The 24,801-nt window shown below is 41.9% G+C and overlaps 1 protein-coding gene across 15 annotated transcripts in view; it reads right to left on the reverse strand.

Moving 5' to 3' along the window:
* Positions 1–65: 65 nt before the first annotated feature.
* The window catches only part of LOC107274240 (protein tramtrack, beta isoform), a 38,640-nt gene continuing 13,904 nt past the window's right edge, over positions 66–24,801 (reverse strand). For 6 of the 15 annotated variants that reach the window (XM_015753177.2, XM_015753176.2, XM_015753183.2 and 3 more), the window contains exons 5-7: positions 3,433–3,743; positions 2,879–3,154; positions 66–2,754 (exon numbers count right to left, since the gene is read on the reverse strand). In XM_015753177.2, coding sequence (XP_015608663.1) covers positions 2,602–2,754; positions 2,879–3,154; positions 3,433–3,743 — 740 coding nt within the window. In that variant the 3' untranslated portion in view covers positions 66–2,601. Of the gene's footprint in view, positions 2,755–2,828; positions 3,228–3,432; positions 3,744–5,263; positions 11,730–15,824; positions 23,211–24,801 lie in introns of those variants that run through there. The other 9 variants (XM_015753186.2, XM_015753184.2, XM_015753187.2 and 6 more) reach the window with 9 other exon arrangements.

The following is a 24,801-nucleotide window of genomic DNA, read 5'->3' on the forward strand; positions in this document are numbered from 1 at the left end:
GTGTGTGTGTGTGTGTGTGTGTGTGTGTGTGTGTGTGTGTGTGTGTGTGTGTGTGTGTGTGTGTGTGTGTGTGTGTGCTTCGTGCCAGGCGAAGATATCGGAATGTTGACACGGTCGGCGTATTGGCCATTATTGTAAATAAATAAATAATTTATTTCCTTGAAGTTACTCTCAATTCGAACCATCGTGTTCGACGAGTGAGTTCAGCCTTTCGTTCTTACAATTAGTAACAATTAAAAATTTAATATGGAAGATTGAAACACATCGAGCTGGCCACCAACCCCTTGGATTATCAGTGAATCGCGTTGACAAACGTGATGAGAATGTTCTCGATTAGTCAGTCGACTGATCAATCCCGTTGAATGGAAGGAAGGGATAACTGCGAAAAGAATCGGACAAAAAGCGGCCAGTTCGATTCGAAGGAGGTAGCTGGTATGCTGGTATGCTGGTATACAGGTATGCAGGCATGAACGTATACGTATAGGTACGTACGTATGTACACATAGTAATATAAGCATAAGTTTAACGATATCGATAATGGAAGAGAGTAGCGCGACCGCATCGAAGACGGTGCACACTTTAATGAAAAAATATTTGGAACGCGGATTTGCGTTTACGCGCGCACGAGACTTGCTGTTCGCCGCTTGCAGCTTTTACTCGCAGCTGGGCAGCTCTCTCGTGACTCTCGAGGACGCAAATCTCCGAAAATGCACGATGATCAAGCTGTTGGAGCTGTTGGAGCTGATGGAGCTAGTGAAGCTCTGCTGCCTCCAGGCGCTCGATCGTCGCATAACGTTTGAGCAACGACGCGAGCTAAATTCTGCCAAAGGACACAATTAAAATATATTTTTGAAACATTGGATTAATGGACTGATCGTTTTCCGCTTTATATTCCGCGAGATAATTAATAGTTAATAGATTTCACTTTATTCTTTCGTCTCTCTTCACCTCGCTTTCTATATAGGTCGTCTATCTATGCGCACTTACAATTAGCTGTCCTACGTCGATCTAACCTGCCTATCTAAAAGAAGACGCGTCCCTTTTTATTCTCGTTCGTCGGCATCTCGGTGGTCGACCTTCTTCTTTCTATTTTTTTTTTTTTCTATTCAGCCTCTTTTGGGATCGTATAAACACGTAAGGGCGTCGCGGCGACTAAACGTATAAGCAGAAATTCGCGCTCTTTATCTTTTCTGCTCTTCCCTTGCGACGAAGAGGATGCAATGGGTGCTCGTGACTAAAGACGAAGGAGAATAAAAGATGAAGGGAATGGAAAAGAAAAAAAAACGAAAGGCTAAGAATGACACGATCAAAGAATCATTTGGCAGATTAAGGAATTCTTGTATCCTTGAGCAAACTGTCCCGGGAGGTACGAGACGTCATTACGTAAAGCATTTTCCAGATTCGCCAGCCGATCGGGAGTCTCGCTAGTCGTCGCGACGCCCCGTGACAAACCCTAAGATTTTGATTTGGCACTGAACGGGAGCGGGAGAATTCCTATCTGGACACTGGTGCAGCCTCGCCCTTCTTATCTATTGTATAACGGGGATCTATAACGGGGCGGGTGTCTCTCGTCCTCGACAGCCGAGCACAGCCGAGCACAGCCGAGCACAGCTGGGGACTTTTGTCTGGAGCTAAAGAACTTTCGTCGAATGATTAATCAATCGCGCTTGTGTAAATACATAAATTTCTACAATGGCAGATCGCACTCGCCCCCTGGCTGGAAGAACCTCTTATACACTCTAATCAATTTCTTTGGCACTGATTCGACTCGAAGCCCCGCTTTAAGCGCTGCGCAGCAGCCGCCCTACGTCTGGACCGCCGTTAATTGTCTCTCGATGTCTCAAAATAATGGAACATAAAAAAATATACCGATCACAATTCTTTCCAAGCAACGTACACAAATCTTTGGATTAATGTACAGAAGTCTATCGAGCATCGAGACAGTACGATATAATTTCTCATTATTCCTTATTAATAATTAAATGATTATTTATCTAAATATAATCGAGCTCGCATCTCCGGAGTTGTTGTTGGGCAGAGTAGACACCCGCCCTGATGTACAGCGTCCTGCGTACAGGAAGCTGTCCTTGATCATTGCTGTCCTTCTTTTTTTTTTTATTGGATCGACGGCATGGCGACTAATCGCTATCCTTCATATTAGTCCTACGTAGTTATGCTTGGCCGACACGTATAACCAGACCGAAGAATAACATTATTTCGGAACTTTGTACCACTTGCTTTCTTCTTTTTCTTTTCTTCTCGTATTTCTTCCTGTAGTAGACTTCCTACTCCTTGTAGTAGCAGGGGGGTCGCAGGAAGATTGGAGCGCGTGGATGCGTATAGCGCGACACCGGATGCGACGGATGCGCGCGGCGAACCACTTAACCACCCTCAAGCCAACCAAAGTCACACGACGTCACTTCCAGTCTGACCTGATGACGACGATCCCCATTCTCTCTCTCTCTCTCTCTCTCTCTCTCTCTCTCTCTCTCTCTCTCTCCCTCAAGTTTCTCACCGACGTATCTTGGACGTGTCGTAGATAGAGCGTGTGTTACTGCAGAATTGCGTCCAGCCTTTGGCCAAGAATGGCCAGCCTTAATCTTAGCTATTCATGACGGTCGACCTCCTGGAGTATCCTCTCCTCGTGACCGTCTCACCCTGGGCCTCGCACTCTCTCTTGACTCTGTCGATAATATCGGCTACCAGCTTCTCTTCCTTCTCGCGTTGCTGTTCCCAGTCGGGTCCCTTGCCAATCTGAAAGACGATCGATCGACGAAATGTTAATCAGCTGATCCGCAATTAAGAAGATATATCATAATATTACTAACATGATTATTATTTCGGAAAAGGCATTATTATACGGGTATGGTGTACTAACGTCGGACGCTCTTCGAGCCTTCTTATTGGCAGGCTCCTCTCGATTTTCGTCGTTCTCGTTATCGGAGTGCCGGGAGCTGAGATGTCCAATGTAACCCTTCCTCGATTTGAAGTAGGCATTGCAGCTGTGGCACTTGAAGAGTGGCGCAGGCTGGCTGACCTGGGTCGACACGTGGAGCTTGTACTTGTGCCTGTACCAACGGGTTCGCGACGGTAGGACCTCGCCGCACCACTTGCAGACTACGGAACCGTCGTTCTGAATCAGGTATTCCAGCAGCTTGTAAAACAAGGTAGCAAGGTTTTTTCTCGCTCTCTCCGTCGAATAACTTTTTTTTTCTCTTTTCCTTCTTCTTCGAGATTACCAAAATGATAAGGAATCAGTTGGTAATTGTCAATGACAGCTGGGAATTCTCTCTAGCGAACACTGGGGATGCGATACATCGTGTCATCTTTTAATGTTTTCACGGAAAGGGGAGATGGAAGAAGATACGGAGAGAGATGTCCGAGTGACAGAATTAATAAGGAGAGCTGGAAGTATCTTCGCTGGCGACTGACCTGCTTTCTGACCTCCGGCTCGGTGTCGCCGGACTCGGACTTTGGTAGAAGCAGATCCGCGCGTTCCTCTTCGCGATCCGTCAGAAAATGCATCCCGCTTACGAGGCTCTCGGTCTTCGCGAACGTACCTCCTGCGCCTCCTCCGCCACCTCCTTCTTCTCCTTCGTCTCCTTCGTCTCCTCCCTCTCCTCCGTCCCCAGCTTCTCCTCCACCAGTGTCCGAGAAGACTTCCCTAACAGGTGGCGTGGTGCAGATCTCGAAGGTGATGTCACTCGGTAGATTCGGTAGATTCGGCAGATTCGGTACAAGATCTGAAAGCGAATCAAGGAGGAAATATTGAGAGCGACATGTTGGACGTGGTAGCGCCGGTAAGGGCAGCAGACGATATGATATTGACGCGACATATTGTGTTATATTGGCTAGACGTAAAGAATTTTGCATTAATACGTGTAATTATCGTAAAGTTCACGGTAATCACGGGACATCATGGTATTTCATAATATATTATCTGTACAGGGTGTCCCATTTAACTCTGCCTCTGGAGGGGGTTATTGGCTATAGGCGAGTTATTGGCTATAAGGATCTCGACCAATCAGAGTGATTAGTCGATTAGTTGTCAAATTTGACTATTGTCAATTGACTGCTTTAAAGCAGTCTGTCCTGGGACACCAATCTGAGTGTCTCGGGCTACCTCGCGCTTCCGTGCTATTTGTTGATAGTTTTTCTTTTGCTGTGTTTCCTATACGCTATAGAAAGTTATAGTTTGCGTAGTTTTCGCGTTCTCTCGCTATAAACAGAAAGTCCGATAAATTTTCTGAGTGTGTTTCGGAAGTGCAGTGCTGTGCGATAATGCAGTGCCCACCCGAGTGTCCCCTGGATACAGTTCTTGACCTTCGCGGATCAGCTGAACCAGCTCCGGTGAGTAGATACATTCCCAATTTATTAATTGGTGGAGGAATTTCGATTTTATGGCTCCGATTCGCGCTGCTACGTTTTCGATCATTTGCTCTCTGTATTCCGCACTACTTATCTGACGCTTCCTACTCCGAGGCTCTCTGCCTCAACCAGAGCAACCTTACGTAACCGTTCGCTCCCGTTCGCGCATCCAGTTGCGTTCGCTGATTGCGACCCGCGAGCCCAAAGATCAGCACCTGCGGCTGCGCTTCTCAATTTTACGCGTCCTCAAGAGTCGCGACAGGATCCATTGAGCTATCGTACTTTCCGATAGGTTCCGCCAGAGCTCTCGTTTTTACGGAGTCGAGACTGTGTTCCACCTGAACTCTCAGGCGATACCCGGCTCCTCAAGTTCCTGGTGAAAAAGGAATTTGCTGGCGCCCGTCTGGCATGCGGAATTGCGGATGCATGGGCGAAGGGTGAACGGCCGAAGGGCCGGCGATGACGTAACTTAGTTTTCGGATTTTCACTATCGGTGTCGAGTTGACAAAATTTTGTCACAACGTTTTGCAATTATGTTCAAATATCAATCAGTTTTTGGTTATACCAATGAGATTTTTTGTTTGTAAAACAAAAAATTGTACATTGGGTTAGGTACATATTACCGTGGGACACTGTAAAAAATGCAAATAACAATATTTACCGTGTGTGCACTTAAAATTTTACTTGTAGCCATTCAAAATATCGTGTATTATAACGTTATAAGCAATAAGTAATGAAATGATAACGATGTCCCATGATTACTGGTTTCTACGGTAAATTTTATGGCGAATTTCATGGGATCATCAATTAAGGAAAAATTGTCTCCGTGTACTGTTTCATAACTTACATGATGCTATTTTTAGCGGTGGAATGGAAGAAAGACATACGAGGATGATATGTTATAAATTGATATATATTTTATGAAGGATGTGCTCGTCGATACAAGAAACGTTTCGGTCGGGTAGACTATTGCAATGTATATCACAAAGAGTTACAAAGAAACTACAATTAGATAAAAACAAATAATAATAATAATTTTTTTCCATATCGCCACCAGGCACCAAATAGGTACATACGTACGTACAATATATATAGCGAATGCTCCCAGAGACGAGGACAAGCAGGGGCGTCCTTATTGTTAGACTCACCGCCGTCGACGTTGGGCATTTTCGTTTTCTTTTTTTTTTTTTCGCTTTCAAAGCTGCATCCGCTCTTGCGGGTTGCAGGGGTGGGAGGGGAGGGGGTTGATTTATAATGTGTATAACATAATATAATATAATATATAATATAATATATAATATAATATAATATAATATAATATATTCTCTTGCAACTCGTATTGGCGGTTGTCAATCGTTTTTCGGCAACAATGAACCTTTATAAGGAGAGTCCAGAAAGTATAAAGAATTAAAGAAATCCATTGGCTGGGACTTTCCTTGCCGTGTACCGCCGTGTACCGGCGTGTACCGGCGTGTACCTGCCCGTACACGGGACACAGGAACCCCCTTCGATGCATCTCGCTTACTCTTTGCCACTTTCTGTCACTTTATACTCTTGTCAACTCTCAACTATGTCTCCTCCTCCGTGACATACACACGCACTCGCACACGCACCCACGCACCCAACGCACACATACTCGATTCACCATTCTTTTCAATTGTTGCATAAATATTATTTGCATTAGTTAAGAAACATTTTAATGCTTCCATTCTCTGTCCCACTGAAATCGACATTTTATGCGTCTTATTCTTACAATTAGTTATAACCGGCGTGCATCTTATGCTTGACTTTCTGTTTGTTGATTTGAAGAACATACTAGCGACGTTAACGCGTCGGCGAGTTACGTTAACGAAACTCTTACTTTGTTTGTTTTTTTTTGTTTTTTTTTTTTCCCCCCCCGATGCGCAACATACGATATGATTTAACGTCGTGAATTTAATTCCCGAGCATATTGCCGACATGTTTGAAATACACGCATGAGCTATTTATAGCGGTGCTGTGAAATCTAATGAAAAGAACGAAAAAGTAAAAAGAAAAGGGAAGGAAGGGAGACGCGTCTTCTTGGAGTTTGGTTGATAGTACCGAAGATCGCGGTTCCTAGGTTTCTAATCGTTTTGGCAGAATCAATGAGCTACTCGAATAAGCAGGCGCGGAAACTCGTTGGAGCAGGAAATAATAATGAAAATGTTAAATTTGAAAAACGGAAATTCGTGAAAGCCACTCATTGTACCGATATCGATATTATTTCCACGAGAGACGACATTCCCCTCCCTTGTAATCCCTTATCTTGTGTGTGTTTGTGCGTTCGCATGGATCGGTGTTCCCTCTTTTCTGTCACCTTTATCAAGCAACACCTGTGTACCACCGTTAACGTTAAATAAAATATTTGCATCCTGAATATAATAGTATTCTGCATCCTCTCTTGTCTCGTGTTATTTAAACCTAATGATTTCTTAATGCACTAACTAGTACCCGATGTTACAATTAAAATTAGAAAAAAAATCTACTGATGATAATCGTAAGGGATAATAATTAATCCAAAGAGTAATGGCTACGAATCAATTAATTACTTAATAATAATAATAATAATAATAATAATAATAATAATAATAATAATAATAATAATAATAGCAGCATACAACTAAAAATGTTAGAGTAGAATAGTTGTAATGCATGTGGAGAGAAGAAGGAAAAAAGTAACAAGATAAGGTGATAGAGTAGAGGAGGGAGGGAGGGAGGGAGGGAGAATAAGCAAGTATGTACAAAAACGTATAAATAAGTGTACGCGTGTGCGTCTGCATTATGGTGTGATTCCGTTCCCATTGTGAACGATCCTTGACTCGTTTTACATTTGACTGGATTTTTCAAACTGTAAGAATCTTCGCTAACACGTAAGACTGACGAACGGGGCCCACGGGGACCTTGCACTTTTCTCTCTTCCTTCTGAACGTCAGCCTGCAGGTACTCGGGGTATAAGACTCGAGCGCTTCTCTTGAGGCATACAAGGAATTGAACTTGCAATTAGATTTGATTTTTGACGAAAGAACTAAAGAACTAAAGAACGAAAGAACACGAGAAGACGATTAACGCGTTAAAAGAGACAATAATGACGAAGGGCAACGAAGAGCAAAGAGTAAGAAAAGCGGGTGGCATTAGGGATCCAAGAGAATAGAATAGAATAGAATAGAAGAGAAGAGAAGAGAAGAGAAGAGAAGTGGGAAGGCTTCATTACACCCGAGTGAAAGTCAGTGAAAAATTGAGATATTATAAGAAACGGAACAAGACACCCCCCCTCCCTCCCTCCTTACTTCCTTATCCTCCTTATCGTCTAATAGTTAATTATATTCATTCGAACCGGTCGACGAGCTGAGTAAATGTGCTTTTATCCCATTTCATCCCATTAGATTAGACTTAATATTTTTTTTCCTTATCGATTGGACGTCGACTCGCAACTTCTCCTAATCCCATTAATTAATATATCCCTATCCGTCGAACGGGCGAATACGTAAACTTTTTATACTGTGTCCCAACACCGAGGAAAGAAAGAACGATTATTGGCAAAAAAAAATCAACAACGTGCGTTCGTGCGTGTATTGGCTCTAGTATCTTTGTTCGCTCGTACTTTTCTCCTTCACAAGCGATCTGGACCAAGAAGAATGAGTGTGGGGGTAAATGGTGCAAGTGGAAACAAATTTCGGAAGACCTTAAGGTACAGCAAAAAAGAAAAAATAGAAAATCACGATAAAACAATCGGTAGCTTTACGTCGGGTTCTGCAGACGAATTTCGTTTGGGTACTTCTTATGGCCCCTCATTGTACAAGAAAAAGGTATGTGTGAGTGCCTGTGTGCTGCACCTACCTATAGTGCAATTGTTTCAGCAACTATCATAACATTTGTATCATTGCTTGTCGGTAGCTAAAAGTTAGTATAGTGCTTATAGAACGATTAATAATAATAATAATAATAATTAACCAATATATAATCGTTAATAATAATAATAATAATAATAATAATAATAATAATAATAATAATAATAATAATAATAATCAATATATGATCAATAGTATTAATAATAATAATAATAATTTTGTTTATAATACACTTTCGAAATCTATATACCAATGCTGCTAAGCAGTATTCACGTTTATCGCAGGTTCTCATCTCTTTCATTATTAAATATTCAATTAGGCTCTATCTACGATTCTCCTTTCGTCTCCCTCCCTCTACCAAGCAACAATTCCGCAATTTCACTAGACACGACATTTTTCGCCATTTCATTAATAAGAATACTGTGACCACATGGGACCTTGCGAGAATTTACGGGCTGGGAAAAACATTGAAAGGATCAAGAATAAAGTTACGATAACGCAATATGCGTAAGAGTTGGTTCTAGAAAAATTAAAACAAGAAAAGTAAGAGAAAGAATCTCTGCGAGTTAGGAAACAAGAAAGAGAAAATGAAGCAAAAATAATAATAAAAATGCTATCGAAGCACAAGAATCGATTGATACTGAATACTTCTCGCACATATTTCTCGAGAAATTGTATTTTTGGATTATCGATTTTCAAAATTGCCAAAGATCCTTACGGTTAAGGATCTTTAAGGTTACTATTGCAGGTATATCGTACGTTTTTTAAAAAAAAATTTGTTCTTCGCGCTGCTTAACAGATGCACAATCTACCCTCTTTGCTTCGTTGCGTAGTGCGTGAAACTCTCTATACATAATATGCACGCTCGCATATCCATAAATTGCATGAATTGGTATGCGTATATATATATATAAAAATATATATCTCCTTTGCATTTTGCTTTTTGCTTTTTGCAAATTATTCTCGTTATCGAGACATCATTGTATATATTTGTATATATAAAATTTACACGTGCGCATGCACGCGCACAACGTCTACATAAAGTTTCATTTATTTCATTAAAACCTAATCGTCTTTAATGTTTCCATTGAGGCGTCGTCGCGTATCGGTGGTCGCAAGGGAAAAATAGAAAAAAAAAGTCTGCACGAGAGTGTAAAAAATGAAATAAACGAATTAAATTCCAGGTGTATACATTTTAGATGTGAAAAGGCGCGCGCGTAAGAGGCGATTTATTCACTACAGTCGCGAAGATAAATGGTCGAGATGACGAGATTTTCTCTCGTGAAAATGAGAGAGATCCGACAGTGGGGAAAAATGTTTTTTTTTGCTTTTTCCGAAAAATTTGCACAAAACATCCAATACGAAATATGACGAACGAATCTAACGAGCGATTACGCAGTGACGCTTCGATTGCGAAACTGGCAGATGACAAAGAATCAGCGACGCGCGCGCCCTCCGCCTCTTTTGCTCAGTCTGATTTTTCGTATTGCTTTCTTTCTCTATCTTTCCAAATCGCGACTCTCCTTGTCAGCAGATCTCGCTTCTCTCGCTTTCTTTTGCGTGTCTGTGTCTGTGTGCGTGACAAAGAGAGAGAAAGAAGATGGGAGTGGGAAGAGTCGCATCTAGTCGCAAAAACCGTAATCGATTAGTCGCGCAAAATGCCTTCTCTTCGATCTGCCAACCGATTATCCTTTATTTTTCTTCCTGGCAATATTCTACCGATCTTACGATGCCTCTTTAACCTCCTCACGATTATTCATAGTTATCTGACTCTTGCTCCCCTTCGCTCCGCACTTTTTGAACCAATGAGGGAAGCCCTCCTCTCTTTCTCCTTCCCTCTCTTTCTCTACCTGCGGATCGTGCACGTCCTCAATTCTCGGACGGATTATTTATATAATATAATTAAGGCGAAGCGAAAGTCGCCCATAGAGAAGAAAGAATGTAGGTGAATATGAAGACGAGATGGGACATCCACTTGGTGGGAAATGGGAAGGGAGATAGAAATTGAAAGGATCAAACGATTGTTCGCGCAGACTACGCCCGCGTAAGGTGCTGCGGAGCAGAATATTGGAATATTGGAATATTGGAATATTCATTCGATCGCCAGTCCGTTCTTGAAGAATGGACTCTGGCGAGTGTGTGTGTGTGTAAGAGAGAGAGAGAGAGAGAGATTTCCGGGATCAACGTAGAAGGCACTGCGGCGCTCGGCGTCCACGTGGAATACCTGACTGTTCGATTTTTTGGGGTTTGGTGGAGTTTTGCAGACGGGCGAAGAGTCAGAACGACACGGGCAGGAGAGAAATGTCGAGAGTGGAGTCGGCCGACGTCACAGGTGGTCACATCGTACGGAGGTGACTAGATGTAAAAACGTAAGTGCTGTATGCAAGGTGTTTGATGATTCATATAGAAGGGTCGCAGCGTCGTCGTTCTGAGTCAACGTCTACAGGACGAGTGTACTACGTCGGAACAGTCGAGGTCTTCCGATTCTACATTCATAATGTAGATAACAGCAGTGTAGCAGTGACAGTACGAATAGAAGTAAAAAGTAATAAGTAAAAGTAGTAGCGATAGTGGTAGTGGTAGTAGTAATAGTAATAGTAATAGTAATAGTAAGGGTAGTAGCAGTAGCGGTATCTAGTAGTAGCGATACTAATTTTTCAGCAGTTGTAAAGAAAAAAAAAGAAAGGCGTGTTGGTAGTAGTAGCGGTAATAATGTGGCGATGTCGCGTTGGTACGATCGGTTGTGTCCCTAACAACGAGATTGACGCTGGCCAAGGCCCTGAGCCTGCTAAGGCGGAAGGAAGAATCCAAAGGGCATAACGCAGTCCTTGGGCATGAAGCAGTCGTGGACCGTCTTCATGTGATTCTTCATCTTGTCCGGTCTTGAGAATTCCTTTCCACATACCGGGCATGGGAAGACCTTGCGCTGATGTCCCTCGTGGTAGAGAAACGCGTGTCGCTGGAAGGAATACTTATTCTTGAATGTCTTCTGGATATCAAGTTTGGCGCACTCGGTGCACTGATAGACGCCCTCGGATATCGAGGCATAGCGAAATAGGTTGAGTCCACGGACGGACATCTCCGTAAGCTGTTCTGCCGGATCTTGCGATTGGGAATTGGTGCGCCTGCGCATGCGCCGTTTAGCTACTTGCCGGCCACTTGGGGCACCCATTGTGCCGCCGCTGCCGCCACCATTGCCACCATTGCCACTCTGATTCGAGCTTCCGGTACCGCCGGCACTATTTTGCGAGGCTCTCGCGGTCGGCGTCGAATTCGTCGTGGTGGTCGTCGACGTGCTCGTTACGCTCGTTGTCGTCGTCGTCGTCGTCGTCGTCGTGCCGGACGCCGACAACCTCGTCGAGGTGGACGAATCGAATTGGCCCGCCGACGAAGGACCCGTTGAGCTGGATGAGCTGGATGAGGCAGCGAGACCCAATTTCAATTGATCCTTGCTCTCAGCACAGTCGGACTTGCTCGATGTCGACGTGAACTCTGCGAAAAGAGATGAGGCTTCACTCAATTAAGCTTGTCATAACTCACATAGCCGTCTCTACTGGAACAAAGTGTCGAGAAATTTACACAAGTGCACAAGAGTGCACGCATTCGCAAGCACTCTTTTTTCTTTTTTCGTTTTTTCTTTTTTTCTTTCTCTCAAAGTGCAATCAAAGACACGTCAACGTACACAGCAACTAGTTTCTTCTACGAATGAGACTACTACGTTATTATCGAGGCAGAGACTACCGTGCGATACGTATGGATACATGGAGAATGTATCGCATCGGAAAAAACGTTCATGCTTCTAAAAGTCTAGGTAGACGCGGTCACGAAAAAAAAAAAATATATATATATATATATATATAGTTGAATTTTATATCGTATGCACAAAGGCGAAATCTAAAAAACGGGAAAGATAGTACATACAAGGATCGAGGGATGCGCAAGGAACGTGGGGGGGGCATGGAGTGTCAAATACGTTTGGTGTGCATTAAGAACGAAAGGTGTTGCCATCTCAAAAGAAAACAACGTCAAATTATAGCATTCTTTTAATTGCGTGAGGTCGTAAGTGTAATAATTGTGCGTGTGTGTCTCTGTCTCTTAGTATGCGCATGCGTATGTGCAACCGCACTAGAGACGCGTGTGTGGATATGTGTGGGCGTGCGTATCAACAAAAAAATATAATGGATAAGGCTGCATACAATATACCATAGCACAATAGCCCATCTACAAAAAAAAAAAAAACAAAAAAAAAGAAAAAGGAAAAATATACCATACGCAATGTAACATCGAGCCAACGATGATCGTCGGGCAACTATTGGTCGTCATGTGAACTTAAAAGACTAAAAACGTAGAATCGTTCGTCGGCGCATTCGAAACCAGTTTGAATTTTCGAATTTAAAGAAATGGTAGCGACGCAGCGGGACGCCGCCGAGGGCCTACGAGACTCCATCGTTAAATTTAACTATTTAACTGTCAATAGAAGTCTCTGAGAAATTGACATTGACCAGTCACGTAACCCTCGGCGACGTTACGCTTTTATTTTCCCTTTGTCGATACTCAAGTTACGCTGTCCTTGGAAAAATGAGGATAACCGAACGATTTTTCAGATGGCTACGTAAACGGGGGAAAAGATAAAGAAAACAAGGAATAACATTGAAACGGATAAAAAGAAAAAAACGGGAGACCTTATTATGTTGGCAACATTTCTTTAAAACAATCATAATCACTATAATAGATTTTTAATCGGATACATTAAACGAGACTCGAAGATTACTTTCCGAAGGATTTGTACTGGCCTGAACGACGGTGGTATCGCCATTACGCGTCACTCCGTTACATAATATTACACAAAGTAATCAGATAAGAGATAAGGATAAAAAAGACAGAACAGGTAGAGAAAATTTAAAGGCAGTAAAGGAGTAGGAGAAGAAGAAAAGACGAGATAAGAAAAAGAAAGAAAAAAGAAAAGAAGAAAAGAAGAAAAAAGTCATAGCTCGCAGGCCTTTGTACTATATAATGAGAACATTTTGTATCGTTTGTGGTCGTAGAATAAAAAGAGTTTCTCCCGCATTCGCGCAACGTCTCGATTATCGTTAAACAATTGCGATTTGTCCTGGAAATAATCTTCGAAGTTTCGCGCTCGACGTGGCTCGCGAAGCAACAACCAACCAATAACAGTTAATGTAATAGCGTAATTAGAGTATAACAATATAATGATAAATGTATCGTAATAAATCGTAATAGCGTCTCTCGACGGATGGGAGGGAAAATCGGAAATCGGAAATCGGAAATCGGAAAAAGGAAAAAGGAAAGAGGAAAAAGAGAGGAAGAGAAGGAAAGCAAATGTATAGGAGGGGAATGAGAATGGACGTATTCGCGCCCTGACAAAGGATCAACGAAAAACAACTGAAAGACGATATAAATGCAACGAATAAACCACATTACATCCTACATATGTATAATGTATATTCGTACGCTTACTATGTACGTATCATATACGATACTCTCCGTGTCCTATCGCGTATACTATACGTGTGTGTTACGCTCAAGACACAAAAAGATAAAATGCAAGAGAAAAATAAAGAGAAACGTTACAATCGAATAAATGAAGAATGCGCGCATCTATATAGTTACGTATACCCAACATGCAAAAAAGAAGGAAAAAAATGAATTGCACACTGGATAACGAGATACTCTAGAGTGCTGCAGGGTGAATATAAGTAGGTATAATAGCAAAGAATCAAATTATATTAATTAAAAACACAATAGTCTCGATAAGATACGAGAAGCGACCGAGCGACGAGAAGGAGCTTCATCGAGAAGATGGAAAGTAAGGTTGAAGTGGTGCCTGCTCGATCTCTCGATCTCTCGATCTCTCGATCTCTCGATCTCTCGATCTCTCGCTCGATCGTTCGCTGCGAGCAAAAATCTAAAAGCTTAAGGACTACGACGACGCCGTGTTCAGCCTTAAAGGTGCCAACGGCGATTAAATTAAAACTTAAATAAAAATTAATTTTTGGCTAAGATTTAACGGTGTCTCGCAATAACGAGGACTCTGCCTTTTATTCTTTTCCACACGTTGTACAATGCGTGAACGCACAGATGCGTATATGTGTCCATATTGAAAGATCGGAAAGACGTTAAAAAGAAAAAGAGACAACAGATCAAGAAACATGGAAAGTGGAGTCCTCGTATTTTCAAGCTTCCTTCTCACGCTCTCTCTCTCTCTCTCTCTCTCTCTCTCTCTCTCTCTCTCTCTCTCTCTCTCTCTCTCTCTCTCTCTCTCTCTCTCTCTCTCTCTCTCTCTCTCTCTCTCTCTCTCTCTCTCTCTCTCTCTCTCTCTCTCTCTCTCTCTCTCTCTCGCTCATAAAATATAATTGAAAAAGAATGCATAGGTGTACATACATACATGATGTGACGTTTTAACGGAGAGGACAAAATTAACATTCATAACAAACAGATAGGTCTCTACGAAAGTAATGTACGGGTGCGCGCGATCGCGAAACCGAAACTCTCCAGGTACGTTTTGCAGTAGGAGGAAAAGAGAGAGGTATATTTCCTTACTTTCTCCTCGATCCAATCTTCGGACGCGCCTCTGCTCCCCCAGCCTCTCTCTTTCTCTCTCGGATCTTAAATTTAATCGCGCGCATGTACCGAACGTGGACAGTTCCGTTTCCTCGATCCCTTCTATCTAATTGTAAGCTACGCAAACGTGAATAGGTGAAAAATGAAAAAAAGTAAAGAAAAGAGGAAAGGAGGAAAAGAAAGAGTTGCAAGTTGCAAGTTGCAAGGATCAAAAAGGGCAAATTTTAATGAAGACGGTTAGTATTATGTGGTAGTTACCTTTCCCTCGGTTTCACGTATGCGATTAATCTGAAGGAAGGAGAAGCAGTTAGAAGGTGGTGTCTTCTCGTGTTTGTTAAGGATGGATTAGTAGTCGTTGGCGACGCACACCGGAACTTATATAGCCCAAAAAAAACGTCTTTCCTCTCCGACGTTCTACTAATCAGGCATAAAGTGTGGAGCGTCAAGAAAAACACGTCATTATTTTGAGCACGTCGCTTTTTTCTTTTTTACTTGCAGTGCGCATGCGCAGGAGATACTCGGAAACACAAGCACTTTCTCCGCGCATGCGCCGATAATTTTTCGAAACGATGGACCACTTACCAATTTCTACATAAAATTGAATTACACACGTACGCACATCCCTATGCAATATTGGTGTATCGATTGGCGTGCGAATGCAGCCGCTGCCGCCTCTCGACTCTCTTTCTCCGTCTTCACCACCAGATCATCTTCTGAGATCAGTTACGGAGACACGTGTCTCCACCAGGGTGTCCTCTCTCTCTCTCTCTCTCACTCACTCACTCACTCACTCTTAGTACTGTCAAAATTAGCATTGTCGAGAGGTGTCAACCCTTGCGACTGATGCCAGATGAGAAAGAGACTCGACATGCGTGCGGAGGGATAGAGAGCGAAAGTTGCGTCGACGCATTCGCACCCAACCCACCAAACATTCGAGCACACGAGCACACAGGCACACAGGCACACAGGCACGCGCGCAAAAGACTAACAAGAATTCCTCGTAGGTTACAATCTATTGAACACCGTTCTTTTTATTATTGATAGTCGTAATCAAACAATCAGTGCATATAAAATATACTAAGTTTCTACCCAGCGTCAGAAAAGACTCTCGTCTAAAAAATTCCCTATGAAATTTTTCTTTATTCCTTTCACTTTATCTTTTGTCTCACTTATTTGGCACTAGAATGCGCGTTCGGGAACAATCGACCCTGGGCCGATTTGCGCATGCGCAATGTAAATATGCCCCGATTGCACAATGTCATAACAATTAATAAACCATTTCTTTTGTTAATTTTTGTTTTTTTTTGTTTTTTTTTTGTTTCTGTTTTTTTTTTTCATTTTCTTACTCTCGAACCTTTCTCCGTACAGCCATTTATACTCTTAACACATTAGCCATCTTCTGTGGAACGCGCATTCATTGTATTCTCACCATTTTTCTTTCGCCTTCCTTATGGTTCTTAACTTTTCATTATTATAATTCTTTTTTTAAATTTCTTTTTAATAATGATTTTCGTTTAATTGTTTTTTCTCTCTTGCCCTCACTCTTCTTCTTTGCATTAAAAAGGCACCAAACCAGGGGATTACTTAGTCAGCTATGTTTAGATCCCATCATCGAAATATGTAATTTTTCTCTTTAACTCGTATAAAATTAAAAGTCAACTTTCTCGTTTTCTGACGCGTTCATATTTAAAAACTGCAACGACGTTATAGATAATATTACCAACTAGCACTAAAATATATTCGATATAACTTTTGTTTGTATAATAATAATAATAATAATAATAATAATTGTAATAATAATAGAATATATAATATGTATGTACTTGGGTGATGCGCACGTGGTACGTACGCGTCGTTTTACTCATATAACGTGTATTATGTGTATTATGTTGTATTTATGGTGCGTTACCATACAATGCGGACCAGTAACAGTGAGTGATGAAAAATTGCATTTTTTTTCTTTTTAATATATGGACACGTACTATATACGCATATACACACCTGTCTGTCTATCTTTAAACGTGTGTTGCATTGCAGTTGTCCTGGCACGCGTTTTGTGTGTGTGTGTGTGTGTGTTGTGTGTTTTAATATATATATAACACACACATATATATATATATATATATTAAAATCTATCCAATAGTACAGTCTGCTTTTTAAGCCTCGTAATTTACCTCTCTCGGCGACCAGAGCCATTGCACGAAGCGTCATAGCCGATTGAACTTAATATCGTTATTGACTGTGTTTCCCTTTTTCAAAAGGAAAAAAGAATAATTGCTGGCCATGACACTCGGCAATAGATCGCCCTTTATAAATATATCTATAAATTTCTCCGTAGTAAACACATAAATTAATATAATATGTTCAACATGCTTTTTTGTTATGTTTTTGTTCCTCATCCAGTTCACCGCGTATGCTCTCTCTTCCGCGCATCGGTTTTCCTTCTTCCACGTATAATACGTACGCAGAGACCGATTCGGGACTAAATCGCCATCTGAACTTGACGCGTCCGTTTTATTGCCATTAGTCCCGAATAATCCTGATAATAAACACGCCGTCCCCGCAGTCGCTTCACTTACGTCACGCCTCCCTTACCGCCGGCCATATAATATATTATATTATCCTTTAACTCAGCCTCCCCTTTGCCTTGCCACCAGATATTCGACCTCAAATAGCTAGAATATTTCCTCGGACTCGGTCTTCTTTCCTGCTGCCCCCACCGCGCGCTTTTCCACCCTCCGTGGCTGAGCTTCGCTCTTGGCCGCTTCCCCCCCCCCCTTCACCCCTTTCCCCCCTTTCACGCACGGTTGCGCCTCACGAAATGGTAACGCTGATTGCGGTAACGTCTACGTCTCTCGTCCGTCGAGATTTAACTCCCTCGGAAAAGCAACCCTTCTTCTTTTACCTGCCTCACTGCCGAACGGCCGTAATCATTCAGCCATGCTGACGAGTTACGGACCAGTTGCACTTCTAATTCTCTCGATCCTTTCGAAACGATAAGGAGAAGAAGAAAAGGTTTCGAAAGCCTACGAAACATACTTTCTATTTATTACTTTGCCGTTTTCGTTTTTGTTGAACAATGGACGTAGAGGCAGGCACGTAATCTTTGAAGATCGCGTCCGAATCGCTCGAATTGCTCGCTTGCCGAATTACTGCTTTATCAACCCTTTCTCGTTTCCTCGCATCGTTTCTTCATTGATTCTCGCCCCCCTGCACCGTACAAGTGTTTATTCCACCCCGCGCCACGTCGTTCTTAACGAAAAATCACGAAACTCTCGAAAATGTTAGTCTTAGCCTCTCAATGATTATCAAATGATTTTTTTGTTTATTTGCTTAGTTCTTTGTTTCATTCATTTATGTTATTTCTTTCATTGATTATCGATAAGCTGTCTAGCCGCTGCCACTTTGACGCTAGAGTATAATTTATGTACAATACATATATATATATATATATGTACAATACATATATATATATATATATATATATATATATATATATATATATATATCATTATACTTGTGTATCTATAGATATAGATTTCTATTTCTATTTCTATTTCTATTTCTATTTCTATTACTATTACTATTTCTATGTGTAGTTGCCTCACTTCTACTATTGTTAAATTCATTATGATTGCGGATTTTAAAGACTCGAGAACGGATCGCCTAGTTTTCTCCCTCCCGCGCACGCTATCCATCTCTGACCTTTGACACGCTCGCGACGTCTTGCTGCCAACAATTACTGCCTCCGATGCTACCAACTGCTTTGAGCAACTCAGCTAAAGATTTCATCGTGTAATCGGTCGATGAATAACTCTGGTATATATTAAAATCTAAGTATATAGATGTGTGCATGTGCATGTGTGTATATATCTGCATGTATACACATATGACGATCCCAGGCTGCACGAGATTGGTAAAAGATAAGAATATCCGTCCATAAGAAATGACGAATTTCCGGATATTGCGCAGCAGCACAAGTATCACCGAAATAAAAGAGCAGAAAAATTTCCTCCCGAAAGGAGAGAAGCAAGTGCGCGTCGCTTTTGCGTCGTCCCGTTGCTTCCTGCATGCATCGTCAACTACAACGTTGAGAAACCACGTTATCTGAATGAGGCAGCCATGGTCCATTATCTTATTGTTAAGCCGGCTACACACATGCACACGCGCGGGTGCACGAGCCTAAATTCTAGTAGTTTAATAATAGCCTCTAGTCGTCCACTACGTTATCTATGTCCAACAAGTAAAAAAAGAGAAAAAACACCTTTATATAGAGTAGACCTCTCTCTCTCTCTCTCTCGCAATCTATCGGTTTCCCGTTCTAAGCTAAATTCTCTGCCACTTGGACGCATGGGAGCTCGGCCTTCCTCCCGTGTCGACCGAGGTAGCTCGTTCCCGCTGAGAATGGCCCATCCTAACGAGCGGATCACGCGGATTCCCGAGAGGACGTAACGGAGGATTATTTATTGTACGGGTTACGCTACGCATACGTCAGACGTCAGACGTCAGACGTCAGACGTCAGACGCGAGACGATAATAAAGTGCAAAATAGTATACTACGGTCGTCGTAGGGTGCTGCTCTGTCTCGCAACTAAGCCTATACCGTTGCCGGCTTCGAGCCACCGCGCTCGTCAAATTGACTCTCGATACAGGTACACGTAAGTGTACGGAGAGAGTCAACGTGTCGCGCGACGGAAGCACCTGCGCACGGCTCGGCGGTTAAGTTACTACTAAGGTGCCTTCAGTCTATCCAATGTCAGTACTATCTTGTATTTGGTGTCGTTAACCGTCCCACTGCAGTCTTACATAGAATTGCATCCCGTTTCGCTTTCGAATTCTCTTCGATCAATTAGTTTCATTCTTCAAAGCATCGTGCGAAAAATACCACATCTTCTTCCTTCTTTTCGTCTATACAGTGCGTACCATTCTTCGTGAATTCGCGTATGCGCCATACATGTGGATTTAACTTTTTTTTTTTTCAATTTGGCTCTCGTGTGTGCATTAATCATTTTTATCTAGGAGGCTTAGCCGTAGCATTGTCCTTTGACTCTCTCTCTCTCTCTCTCTCTCTCTCTCTTTCTCATCCGAGTAGTCCGTTAGGCTTCTTACGCTGCGTAGAAGAAGACACAACAATCCCAGAGGCAGGAAACCTTGAACGATCTAAAGTCAAATTTTTCATGTATAGCGCACAGCGATTCTTTTAAATCTTCCCTTAGCCCTTGCACTCGTACCATCGCGTATCACCCCCCGCAGACCCAGACCCATCAAAAGAGCAAACTCCAAAATATTGTACAGTCTCGCACTCCCTGTCAATTATCTGTCAACGGCTCAACAGCTTAACAGCTTAACAGCTTAAAAACATGGCGAACGGTTGTCGTATTGCATTTACTCAGTCTACGTGGTTCCCTTATATCGTATTTATGTATTTATGTTATACACCTATGTATGTTTGATTTCTTAGTTATTTTTTACCTCAGCTTTAATTAATTCATTTTTAATCCTTTCTCTCTCTCTCTCTCTCTCTCTCTCTCTCTCTCTCTCTCTCTCTCTTCTCTCTATTACATTCGGTTTTCTACAATTCTGATCCTCTCTTTATTTTCTATTTCTTCTGCCGACCATTTCTTGCGGCTTTTCTTCTACTTGTCCCTTTTCGTGTTTTTCGTTTCTTTTTCCTCCCGTGGCAGGTATTATGGTAAATATATCTGTCTTACATTTACAAGTTATAACCCAGCATCATCTTGATTAAACTATATTATAAATCGTACGACGACTCGTGATTGGCTCATATAAATTCTACGTTTGCCACTAGTTATCTCCCTTCCTTATATATATGTTTAATGTGTATACAGAATCCGCGGCCCCCGGGTGCGAATATTTTGTTGTCCCGAACTTATCGTTTATCCGTTCTTTTCTTTCTGCCGATCTTCACGTCCTCCGCGAATGACGCAGATATTCAAATTTTGTGTTTTCCGTCTTATCAACATCATCGTTAACTTCTTTCTAACCTCCTTTCTATCGGGAAATGCGCGTCGGAAGCACTCGCGGTAAAGCTCGTTCATTTTTGTTTGTTTATTTGGGTAAACTTAATGCCCGTTGCGTATATATATTGATTTATATACTTTTTTTTTTTTTGTTAGTCAGTTTGGATGGGTGGGGGAGGGGGCGGGGAGGGAGGAAGAGTAACTCAAGATTTCAAACTCTCAAGTAAGATCGGGATTTTGGAATTGTTTATCTTGACGAAGGTCTCCCCACTCGCTTGCAAGCAGCAAGAATAATTATTCCGGCACGAACATACGAGATAACAAAGAGAAAGAAAGGAATATTTTCGAAAGTCCAATATTAAAAAGTAAAGAAAAATATGTTTGGGAAATTGGCTCTACGTAAACTGTATATCAGTTTGATCTATAATCGATTAATAGGAGGCTACGAAAATCTCGCATTCCGACATCCAATTGTCTCTATTATTTTTAGCCATTCTTTTCCCCTTTCCTTCTCTCGCTGTTCAATCTCTATAGTATTTATTCACGTAATTTTAGCGTTTTTGTTTTACTTGTTCCGTTTAATTGTCGACACAGTAGAACTGGTCCTTTTGCACGAACGGTCATCAGGTACGCGTACATGGCAAACATATAACGTGTAACGTGTACCTACGACGTCTAGCTGCATCCAACCTAGGAAACCTAATCCCCAAACTAGCTCTACTCTGACCTACCGACTATATACCTCCCCGCGCCGATAACCTTCTAGCCTTTCCGAACTTAAATGTCTAACCAACTTTATTACACCACTTCTGTCTCTCTAGCTACCTACTATTATTCACCTAATCTCTTAGCCTATCCTACCTACTTACCTACCTATCTATATTCATCTAGTTGCCTACCTACCAACCAAATTATCTAGTTATACATATACCCATCTGCCGTCTTCTCATCATTCTCTCTCTCTCTCTCTCTCTCTCTCTCTCTCTCTCTCTCTCTCTCTCTCTCTGTAACGTTCAATCAATATCCTTTTCCTCGTACTCTCTCATGTGTCTGTTAATATTTTTCATAATTTCGGATTGCACGCTTTCTTCTCATTCTTCCTCCCTTCTTCTCTACTCAAGAAGAAAAAACATCGAGTTGTCAAATTCCTTAGGCGACGCCTGTGAAACGAAAGGTCACACTTTTTCCATTTCTTGAATGTCAAGCTTTACCATAATTGACGCATCTTTCTCCCCCCCGCCCTCTTCTCATTATTCCGAATCTCTTGCGAATGAGATTGACCTGACTTTGCTGAGCTCTTTATTTTTCTCATAAATTAGCCCTGTATGTCCGATATGTGTAATTGGTGTGTCAGATGATAAAATAAACCCTTGAATCGTATGTGGCATTGCGTTACGTCATTACTCTACGTGACAATTTGATTAAAAACTGAAGATGTTTACGGACGACAACGAAGAAGAAGAAGAAGAAGAAGAAGAATAAACTATTTTGGATAGGAAGGTAGTACGCACACACAAGGCGCAGTTAAGGTTGGAAAGGACAATAACAATTTGCTAAGCTATGTCTGTAAAGTAGAGAGGCATCGGTGGTGTGTGCATCAAGAGACTGGGAGTGTACTGCGTACTGCGTACTGCGTACTGCGTACTGCGTACCGCGTACCGTGTACCGGGGATGAGCCAGAAGACTAGGCACAAAGTACAACAAATAGAATAAATGGAAAAAAAAGAAGAAAAAAACCGGAAACAAGAAGATGAAGATGAAGATGAAGATGAAAAGGAGGTCAGCATATGAATGTATATGCTCTTATGCTCGTATGCTCTAACAGCGGTCTACCGCTGCTGACCCATGCTCGAGCTGCTCAGATTCATGTGCGGCTTTAAACTGTGAATGATCTTAACGTGAGCGACCATATTGTCCTTCCGCGTGAACTCCTTGAAGCACACAGGACAGGGATAGTACTTGACGTTGGGCTTGTGCGAGGTGACGTAGTGCCTACAGAAATTGCTAATGTGTGTGTAAGTCCTGTGGCACACGGTGCACCTATAGACGTCGCCCTCTTTAACGCAAAAGTCGCGCACCGAGCCCTCTGACCTCTCGCTTTCGACCTTGAACGAGCTCTCGAAGTCGCTCTGACTGATTTCCGACTCGGCGACCATGTTAAATATGGCACTACTCAGACGGTCTTTGGACATTTTTTGTTCGGACTCCGGGTCGGAATGCTGATGTTCCTGCTGTTGTTGCTGTTTTTGCTGCTGCTGCTGCTGCTGCTGCAAAAGTGATGCTTCGTTGATTCCGGCTTTGCCGCCTTGTTGCAGCGTCGATGCGCTGTACTCGTTGCGGAAGCAACGCTCGAAGTTTATGCGAATTTGCGTGGGCGAGTGTGACTCGTCGTTGCTCGCGTCTTCGGTGTCTGAAAAAGGAGAGACAACTCGTACCTTTAAAATTCCATAAAGAGTCTAAAGCTAGGCGATAGTCGGTACGTCGCGTGGTTGGAAGAATACAGCGGCGTGTACGCACATTTGCAGGACGCATACCAAATTTGCGTGATAGATGCTACAAGAATAATTTCGAGGCAGAGACCGGAAAGAAAAGGGGAAAATTGATACATGTACATACACCGATCGCGTATCTTTCGTACCACACGCGATTAGAGCTAATTAAAGGTATACGACGTGACGTGCGTTAATCGCGCTAATCGTTAATGTATTGCAATTAATATATTAAATTATTGTAATAAATATATATATAAGTATATTACTTGAATTGTGGGGGGAAGCAAGAGGAAGGGTAGAGCCAGCAAAAAGTAACCGTACTTTTTAACTATGTGACAAGTGTTTTACGTGTCGATATATCAAACCCCATAGTGTATATTCTTATATACTCTCGACCGACATATATATATATATATATATACACACACACACACACATCGCACTCTCTCTCTCTCTCTCTCTCTCTCTCTCTCTCTCTCTCTCTCTCTCTCTCTCTCTCTCTCTTTCTTGCAGGACACTAACCCAATTCAATTTAATATAATTCTTCTAAAATCACATTAATCGAAATGATCGTATCGCCAACAGTATATCTTTTTCATATTTCTTTTCTCATTTCTTCTTTTCTGTTTTTGAATGCAAAGTGCGTGTCCATACGTGTAACGCAGTGCGTGTACGTCTAAACACGCACGAGATATATTTGTAACTTGCGCGTATACGCAATCCACCCAACCATCTACACGCGCGCGCGCGCGAACGCAAAATCTAATCTCTCTTTTCTTTCTACAAATAATCAACATTAGAAAATTCTGTCTCTCGTTCAGATTCGTTCAAAATTGATTACGTGTAAAACGCGTAAAAGATTTCTTGGTCTCTCTTTCATTCTTTTTCGCATTCTCACTGTCCCTCCCATTCCCTCGCCCTCATACTCTCTCTCTCTCTCTCTCTCTCTCTCTCTCTCTCTCTTTTTCTCTCTGTTCAATCGCTAAAAAAAAACGGTCCATCGAGATCGACGATGCTCGAGAAAATTTTGTATAAATATGTATATATACATATATATATATATATATATATTTCTTAGACATTAACACATGAACAATGTATATACATAGATATCAATCGATCGTCTGACAGATAGATTTATTGATATATAAAGATGTCTGCTTATAAGAAAAACGGTTTTAAACGGCTGGCTTCCCTAGTCCTTCGCTTCCCCGCGCAAAGGTAACGTCAAATTCAAAGGTGACTCAAATTCTCAACTCACCTGCGCAAGAGCAAAAGTAACGTGTCACACTTGAACGGACCGAACGAATTCTTCGATCTTCGATCACTTATTTCTATCATTATCAGATTATGCATCTGTATCTGCATACTAATCAGTATGTAACTCTCTGGCATTTCGAGATTGCGCTTATTTGTCTTTTTATATTATTTTCTCAGTCGCTCTTTTCCTCTTTCTTTCTTTCTCTCTCTCTCTCTCTCTCTCTCTCTCTCTCTCTCTCTCTCTCTCTC

This window comes from Cephus cinctus, unplaced genomic scaffold, assembly GCF_000341935.2.
Source record: "Cephus cinctus unplaced genomic scaffold, Ccin1 Ccin1_scaffold2559, whole genome shotgun sequence".
NCBI classification, from domain to species: Eukaryota; Metazoa; Arthropoda; class Insecta; order Hymenoptera; family Cephidae; genus Cephus; species Cephus cinctus.